The 9,292-nt window shown below is 30.6% G+C and overlaps 2 protein-coding genes across 2 annotated transcripts; one reads left to right on the top strand and one right to left on the bottom strand.

Annotated features, from left to right (window-relative positions):
• Positions 1 to 722: 722 nt before the first annotated feature.
• On the top strand, positions 723 to 6,259 carry LOC130797087 (F-box protein At2g32560-like). The gene is made up of 5 exons (XM_057659577.1): positions 723 to 1,596; positions 1,697 to 1,776; positions 2,334 to 2,512; positions 3,989 to 4,063; positions 5,762 to 6,259. Exons 1-5 carry the CDS (start codon positions 928 to 930, stop codon positions 5,947 to 5,949), a joined length of 1,191 nt encoding a protein of 396 aa, XP_057515560.1. The 5' UTR covers positions 723 to 927; the 3' UTR covers positions 5,950 to 6,259.
• A 278-nt stretch (positions 6,260 to 6,537) lies between these two features.
• Positions 6,538 to 7,479, bottom strand: LOC130797148 (uncharacterized). Its single transcript, XM_057659628.1, has one exon. The coding sequence runs from the start codon at positions 7,477 to 7,479 to the stop codon at positions 6,538 to 6,540; it is 942 nt and encodes a 313-aa protein (XP_057515611.1).
• Positions 7,480 to 9,292: the final 1,813 nt, after the last annotated feature.

Genomic DNA, 9,292 nt, shown 5'->3' with positions numbered 1-9,292 from the left:
TTTGGTATACAGTATATAGTTTCCACTTTAGTTTGGCTTGTTTTGAAAATAACCTTTTTTTTTCTTCTCCTTTATCTAACTCATTATCTATTAAGTTTTTTTAGGTAAAGGTGATTGCTTTTATTACTCATTCTTCCTCCTTCACAATCAAATAGTTACATTTTATTTCCAAAAAATACTTGTATCAAAATGAAAGTATAGAAATTTGAATGAGGCAAAAATTTATAGAATGACCATAACTCTTGGAAGCTTAAGCAATCAGCTTTTATGTTGAAATATGAAGCTTATACTAGATTAGGATTTTTAGATTATTTAGAATCTTATTCCGGTTTTTGGATTAGCACATCTAAGATAGCAATTCATTGGACTAAAACATTAGAATGTTGGACTTTTCAAAGACTTATCTTTCTTGAACTACTCCTAATTGTTTTGTGTTAATTATTAACTATATCTGTGTTTTTGCATTTTTGTTAAATATTGGTCAAAATATGTGAAAATGAGATTTTATTTTCAATTTAAAAATATAAAATTTAGCAAAATAATCAAGGTAATATTGGTATATCAAATTTAGTGTCTTTCTTAGTTATTACATTGAAGAGACATTATTAAACAAACCATTTATTCTGATTGGATAGATTGTTGGGAAGGTCCACTTTTGGGTTTTTGGTGGGCATTATCAACAAACCAATGAAAACCCATATCTTGAAAGGGTGAGGTTTGAAGATTCTCTTCCCATTTACCCCATATATATACTTCTAAATTTTTAAAGAAAGTGGGGAAGTTTTGTAAGAAGAAAGAGTAAGACCTTTGATCAACTTCTTTCTTTGCTTATAATTGGGTTTCCACAATTGTGTTCATACCTTGAATTAGATTAAATAGATTAACCCATCATTAGTAAGTCTCCTCCCCGCTTTCTTAATTTCCTAAATGCTTTTTTTCTTGGTAACAAGCCTCTCCTTCTTGTTCTTTTTAAACTCCCTATCTTTAAAACCACTTCCTCTTTGGGCTAGTGATGTGAAACTCTTACCTCTTTGCTTCTTTAAAGAATTGTCTTTCTCTTTTAAAGCACTAAAAAAAGGGATCTTTGGTTTATTTTGTGCATTCCCTTCTATGAGTTCTATCATGTCAATAAAACAGGGGATTTCTACCTTAAAATTTGAGAATGCCCAAGAAAATGAGCCATTATCAGTCTTAGATTTGCCTGAATTGGCATTGGATTGTATTCTAGAAAAGCTTTCTCCTTCTGGGTTGTGTAGTTTGGCAGCTGTATGTAGTTCATTAAGAGAAAGATGCATAAGTGATTATCTTTGGGAAAGACATATGAAACAAAAATGGGGTAAAATTTTGAGTCCTGCAGCTTATAGAGAGTGGCAATGGTTTATTGCTTCTAGGCACAATTCTAGTACTTTGAAAGTGGATGAATCAAAAGGGTTCATCAAATTTATTTGTTCTGTATGGCCTTTTACTTGGTTTGAATCAAATAAAAGAGTAAATAATAAGGATTCAATTACCCCTTTAGTTGATTCTGTTATGTCTTTGTATTTGGCTCTTGAAAGTGGCAAATTTTCCTTCCCTGCTCAGGTTTACAACCGTGAGGTATTGATTTTAATCAATTGTCATTCTGGTTGATTATTCATTTCATTGGGTGGAATTCAGTTATGTTATTGGGTTGTTTATTGATACTATTTTCTTGCAGAATGGTCATGTTGGCTTTAAGTTGTCTTGTTATGATGCTGAAATTAGCTATGATCCCCAAACTGACACCTTCCGGGCAAGGTAAAATACACACGTCAAGATTTGAACTTTAAGAGCTTTTCTCAACCTTTCTCTCATTTTCACTTGAGTCTGTTTGGCAATGGCTATTAGCTAAAGCAGTACCAGTTGGTTTAGTTGTTGATTGTTGTTATTTGACTGTTTATTGAAGAAAAAGTAGATCAAAAGTCAAAAATCAATTTAGCCTTTTGGTTTTAGCGTCAAAGTCGGCATTTTAGATGACTTATCATTTAGAAATATTTTTTTGCTTGTTTAACAACAAACTCAAAAGTTAAAAGCCAAAAGACAAGAAAAAACCAATCAAAAATCATTTGCCAAATACACCTCTTAGGTAAGCATGCCCCATCGTTTATACTTTGACTCGGTGCATACACTTAACTATATTCATTTCGAACAAATAAAAAGAGTCGAAAATTTTCCTTCAATAGCCGAGTCTGACACTGAAATCGCTTCTAATAAAACTGTTACTTTTGTTACATATATTCATTTAAGTTCATTTTCTTATGAAGTATGAACATGTAAAATAAAGGAATATCATGCATTACATAAATGGTTTATAGGTATCCTCCTCATGGGAGAAGGGCAGTTGCAATGGAGACTGGTATTCAATGGGAAAGGCTAAGGGCAGCTCCAATAGATACTCCCCCACATGATCTTCATACATCTGATTGCTTAAATGATCTCCACCCTGGAGATCACATAGAGATTCAGTGGAGAAGAAATAAAGAATTTCCTTATGGTATGTTTCACAATTCATATTTTTGTATTCTTATTTTATTGTAGCCGTGTGATCAATATTTGTTAAAATTTGTGCAGCTGTATACTAGATAAAATAGGTATTATATATCTAGATCTTTTCTTGGTTGGTTGAGAATTGGTTTGCATTGGTAAATAAACCTTGTACAGTTATATAAATGGTAGTTGAATAGTAGAAACCTTTACGAGCACATAAGGATGAATCCATAATATTAAACCTTGTACAGTTATATAAATGGTAGTTGACTAGTAGAAACCTTTACTAGCACTTAAGGATGAATCCATAATATTAGTATAGTGTGGATGAACACTTATCTTAACTAGAATGAAAAGCTACATAAAAATAGGTCAATACCCTTGCAAAACTAATTATTTTGCATATACACTTATTTTATAATTTTCAATAATATTTTTATTTTTTTTGACGTTCTTAAAAATGTGATAGTTTTTATATTTTGGATCAATTATGACAAAACCGTATTCGTAATAATATGAAGTTAGATATATAAATTAAGACAAATCAACGTGAAAGATTATTTGAATCTTACTAGCATTATACACTTCCAAATCATCCAAATAGTAATAGAGTTGTTCTTTGTTACTCATGGGTATGGTGTCATGATTGGCATTAGTGAGTAATTGTATGTGGCTGGAATATTGGGTACTTGCATTTCTATTGGTAATTGATTTTATCATTTGGGGAAAAAGCTAATTAACTTTCTTTTAATAAACAATGAAAAGAATATGCCTTTTCTTACTAGATAGTGGATACTAATAGCAGAATATAATTTAGGTCCAATTGTTATTTTCAAATTCATATATTGGAGTATATTAATTGGTTAATTATAAATATTCCTACATATCTCTGTCTTGAGAAAAGAGGCTTATTTAGACCTTTTTGCTATGTTCAATGTGATTCCAATAGTATATAATTATAATACTTTTAAATAACCGTTACCCTAATGATTTTTTTCATGATAATTCTTGTTTAAGTTTTAATTATAATGCAAATTCAAAAAAAATGTAAGTAACTTTGTCCTTGTAAGAAAGACACTATTTTTATAATACTGAAATAAGAATCATATATAAATGTTCAAAATAGACTCGATGACACAATATTTATCCGATTTTGTAATTAAATTCGATTTCACCCAACTTAAAATAGATATACAAGTATGTAAAAATCAATGTAGACATAAGACTTATTTTGAACCAATCCACCACATCTAATCTAAAATCAACCAATAACCTGAATAAACACCCCTAATCACATACAATTTGACGACCCATATTACATTACAAAGCGTGCAATCACATACACCAACATGGAATAGATTTATCTTTGACATCTTATATCAGAACAAATGGTATAATTTTAATTTTTTTTTGAATTCAGTACTATATTTTAATTTGTACTTCCTATTTAGCTTAACAAAATATTCGGCATATTAATTGGCAGGATGGTGGTATGGTGTAGTTGGCCACCTGGAGTCATGTGATGGGAATGAGAATTACTGCCGATGTCATAGCAATGGTGAGTGAATCAATGCCTTTAGTCACTGATCATCTACTTTAAGCATACTTCAAGAAACGTGAACTATAATATTTGCATACTATTATATCCCTTTTGCCCCTTCCCTTACCTCAACAATTGTATGGACTTTTGGTTGCTAACAACCATTTCATGAAGTATCCTACTTTTTAGTCTATTATGATGAAGGGTGATTCTTTGATGGGCTACTCTCTAACAAAACTATGTTGTGACTCGAACTCTTGGATTAGAGAATTATGAGTTAATTTAGTTTTTGATGCAGTCTTTTGTCTTTTATAATAAAGGTTAAATTTTCATCAGCTACGTAATGGTCAACCACCCCTTCTTCTGCCCTCAACTTACCTTGGATTTTAAAAATTTAAAGAAAAACCTCAAGTGACCTACAATACAAGGGTAATGTGAGGATTTCATTAGAGGAGAGTGATAGGAAAATAAAAAATGCATCAATTTATAATCAATGTATAGTTGAAAATCTCTAAAGCAGTTGCAATTTCTCAAACGTTTTTGAAAACTATTTTATGATCAAAGTGAATAGTTTTGTAGTTATTATTAGATCAGATCAATTTTGATTTCTTGTGTGTACATAAATAGCTTGACAACTTGATTTTTGACTTTTAATGATCTTGATTAATTAGGTCAAATTTGAAAACCTTTAATTATTACGGCCTCTGATGCAATAGTAGTATAAAAAACCAAGCGGATCAGTGATGCGGGTGATATTCTATATCATCATCATCAACCCAATATCCTGCTAAAAATAGATTTCAGATGATATTCTACAGATAAATTAAAAGATGCTCTTAGTGGGGAGTATATGGGTGTCAAATGCAATGAGTTGCACCATCAAAACTTTTGCTTAATTTTGTAATGATGATCATCAAAGTAAATGGGTCATCTTTATTTGTTTCCGAGTCATTTTGGTACCCTTGACATATCCTTGTCTATGTGTCCCAATTTTCTCCAACACTGGTCTCACATCTTGTTTCAAGAGAATATTTAATGCCAGGCAGACTGAAAAGAACTTGTGTCCTCTACCTTAAGGTTCTGTTTGTTTGAGCATCAGATCCCCACTTTGGGGTAGATTTTTAGATATCCCATTTCCTTTAACTTTGACAACAATGCTTGTCTAATGATTTCTTATCAAGTTGTAATGTCACCCATTTGTCTCCTTTTGTTTTTATCTCCTTTGCACTCCTTTCAACTACCATATTTTTCATGATTAGAATTTTTCCCTCTTATTACAGGATAGACTGAGCGAAAAAAAAAACTAAATTTAACACATTTCCTGAAAAGTGATACTTGCTCTCTAACTGAGACAGTACCTGATTCTCATGTTTGAACCATTTTTATCACACCTCAATTTCAAAGCTTAGCCTGATTTTTTCTCTTGATTGACATAAGAAATTTTACGCCTTTATTATGTGAATTAACATTAATTCGATTAATTTGAAAACCTTTACAACTTAGCTATATGAATACAATATGATATGCAATCTTAGATTTGTCTTTACTATACTTGATTCGGAGGGCTATAACTAGACTATATGTATAAAAATTTGCTAACAAGTGCCTTAGCGATAGCAAAGAAGTTTGGTTTTGATTGATTCTTAATAACAAACATCATTTGCAACTTCACATAAAAAAAATGCACATATTAAAGACTTTTTTCATTGATATCAGACACAGTTGTACTCGAGTTTAATCAGTATACTCCTGGATCGCGGTGGAGAAGAACAATCATCAGTAGAAAGGATCACAGAGAAGAAGGAAACGAGAGTGACGGGTTCTATGGAGGTATTAGAAAGCTACACAAAAGTGAGGAGATTGCAACTTGGAAGAGTTTATGGCCTAGAGATATTTTGGAGTAGAGATAAACACCATTGAACCAGATACTGTACTATATTTTGTATAAGCAGTGAGAATGAGCAGAAAAAAAGGCTTTTTTTTAGCCTCTTCTGCTTTTTTTCACCAAATTTAATGTACAATAGTGAAAATTAGAAATCTTTTGTAGTGATTTGAACCTTATAATTACAATAGTGATTCAATCACAAATCTTACTTCTTTTTTACCGACTTGCTCTATCAAAATCTAATGTGTCAGACCCTTCAGATCATGTCTAGGTGAAAGCGCAAATGAAGTCTATATAATAGTGTTGAGATGGTCTATACTACTCAAATTTTGCATTTTCTGGACACAAGTAGAGATTTACATTTGATTTATTATACGTTCAAAGATTATATTTCTCAAACTCTTATACATCGTTTTAGTGTTGTATTGTGCAAAGGATCTATACAATTAGACATATGACACATAGAATGAGTAGAAACATCAAAATAAACGATGAATCATTACTAAGCAAAACTATCTTTTTTTTGCCAATTCATAACAAAAAGATGTAAGAACATACATGTGTTTTTCAAGCAAAAAACCTAAAGGGTTATTTGCAAGACTCTTGCTCATTTTTTTGAGCTTTTGATACCAAAGCGCTTGGCCAAGCAATAGAAAAACCTAGCTCTATGTTTCATCAAACTCTTCATTTCTCTAGAAATCCTAATAATCGAACAAGATCTTTGTGAAGTGTACAATTTCCTTAGCAACAATGGAGTTTTATGTTCTCTCTTTTCTCTATTTACTTCTTTCCCAAAGGATGAGTTCTTCAATAAGAATTTCTTGATCCTTTGCTTCCTAGACTCCAAGGATTCAAAATTTCCCATTTCCTCTTTAGTCTCCTTAATGGGCCTAAAAACAATAGGATTTAATGGGCCTAAAACATCTTTTCTTGGACTCAAGCCCATTTTGTTATGTATGTGAGTACTCTTCCATGTCGTTGACCCATTGGGCCTTCTAAATGGTGATAGGGATTTGGACCGTCTTAGTTGGGCCTTCTTTCTATGTTGACTTACCATATCATTACCTTCCTTAACCTTGTTTAATGCATCTAAGAAGGGATCATACCCATCATTCCACAAGCTCCTTTGCCTCAAGAATGGCACCTTGAGTTTCGACCCTCGACCCCCAGAGGATGATGCAGTCGAATTGTTCCCTTTATTGGGCCTCGTGCATTGGGCCCGTGGTGGGGGTCTTAAGGGAAGCATTTTTCCATCACAAAACAACTCATCAGCATACGCTATAGAAAGATCCCGACTCGTTCCAAACCGATTTTCATAGGGATCAAACCTCTTGCTCCCTTCGAATTCAAAGTTATCGACATAAGGAGAGAAGCTATCGGACATCTCGGGTGTAATTGACCCGGATTCAAATCCGACCCGATTCCTTGTAGGGCTAGTTGGCATACTAAGAAATAAGAAGCCATCTAGATAATTATATTTCCTAGGACTAGTTGGTGCACTTGTGTAGTATGAATAGAAATCATCTATACTTGGAGATACATTTTCCATTTCCTAGGCAAAGTGAATTCTTCTAGGAAATCCAATTTGTCAAAAAATGTGCAATCCTATATATAGTATATATGCATCAAATTTTGAAATTTAAATGAAACATAAGTTCCTCAATTAGAGGGAGGATAATAGTTATTTAATAAAAGTTTAAGCCATTTGCATATAAAATATAGACTAATTATAGTCATTGACACAAATAAATACTCCCTCCGTTCTTTTTTGATCTTTCACATTACTATAATGGGTAGTTTCAAAAGTTCTTCCACTTTAGAATACTTTCTATTTTTAGAAAGTTTTTATCCCACTTTTACCCTTTAAAACCTCCCATTTTCTTTTAATTTACCCATTTTCTTTTATTTATAATTATTTTCTCTCTCATACTTTCAATACAATCATTACTTCACAGTACTATTTAATTAAAATAATACCCACTACAACCTCATACTTCCAATACAATCATTACTTCACACTACTATTTAATTAAAATAATACCCACTACAACTCAAAGATTCTATCTTTTTTAATATGTGTGAAAAACCCAAAGTGGAAGATAAAAAAGAACGGGCGAGTAATATTTATTTGATATATTGGTGAATTATATGTACATGGATGATATCATGCATGAATTTAATTTAGTGGAGAGTGAACTGTGAATTTTCTAATTTAGTTTCCTGGTATTACGGCTTCTATGCTGTAAAACATACAAGACAAAAAAATAATTGAGGTCAATCCTTTGACATACCCACTTTTCAAGAGTTTTTTTTATCATACATTCCCACTTTTATGCCCTTAATTACTACCATGTTGTTGAATAAGTGCTACTACAATACTTATTGAAAATTACTATTTAATATCTTTTTTTTTTACACTATTTATAATAAATTATGTTAATTTGTATTTTATTCTTATTATATAAGCTAAAATTAAGTTGCTCTTCCTTAATGTAAATTATTGTAACATTAACTTTTTATAATTTTTAACCAAGTACAAAAAAAGATATTTATGATTAAAATATTATATTTATAAGTGTGTAAAATTAAATGAGACATTTTGATTACAATAGAAGGAAATTTCTTATTATTTATAATTTCCTTCATGAATGACAATTTTTTATTCTAGCATTCCCATGTGTTATATGTAATGAAGTATAAAATATCTGTTAAAAAATTAAGGCCCTTTAATTTAAAATAGAATTAATAGGTGTTAAAATGTGAATTAAACCAGCAACATCAAGAATATTGTGAATGAATCAATTTGGACAGAGGCTAAGCAAGAATCTGTGCATACTTTTTATTCATACATGAGCAAGAATAAGTCATGGTGTTTTCTTGAAGAGAGAGAATGAGGGACAAAAATCTATGCTATCCAATTAATAATATCAATTAACTACATTTACCTCGAAATACTAATATAAATATTAATTAAGCTGATATGAGTTTTGATATGTGATAATATTGACTTAAGCTCAACCATTATTAAACATAATTTTTATATTATCGGCATCATTTGATTTTGTTCTAAATCCGCCATTATATATATATATGCGCTAATTGAGTCGGTCAAAATTCAGTTTATGTAAAAAAATAGTGGATAATAATGAGATTGCTAAATCTTTGAAATAAGAGCTATATAGTATAAAAGGAAAAAAGGAAGTTTACAGGATTTTAGTCTTAATATATATATATATATATATATATATATATATATATATATATATATATATATATATATATATATATATATATATATATATATATATATATATATATATATATATATATATATATATATATTTGACATACAATTTTGACAA

Source organism: Amaranthus tricolor, chromosome 12, assembly GCF_026212465.1.
Source record: "Amaranthus tricolor cultivar Red isolate AtriRed21 chromosome 12, ASM2621246v1, whole genome shotgun sequence".
Taxonomy (NCBI): Eukaryota; Viridiplantae; Streptophyta; class Magnoliopsida; order Caryophyllales; family Amaranthaceae; genus Amaranthus; species Amaranthus tricolor.
This window is presented reverse-complemented; position numbering and strand designations above follow the sequence as displayed.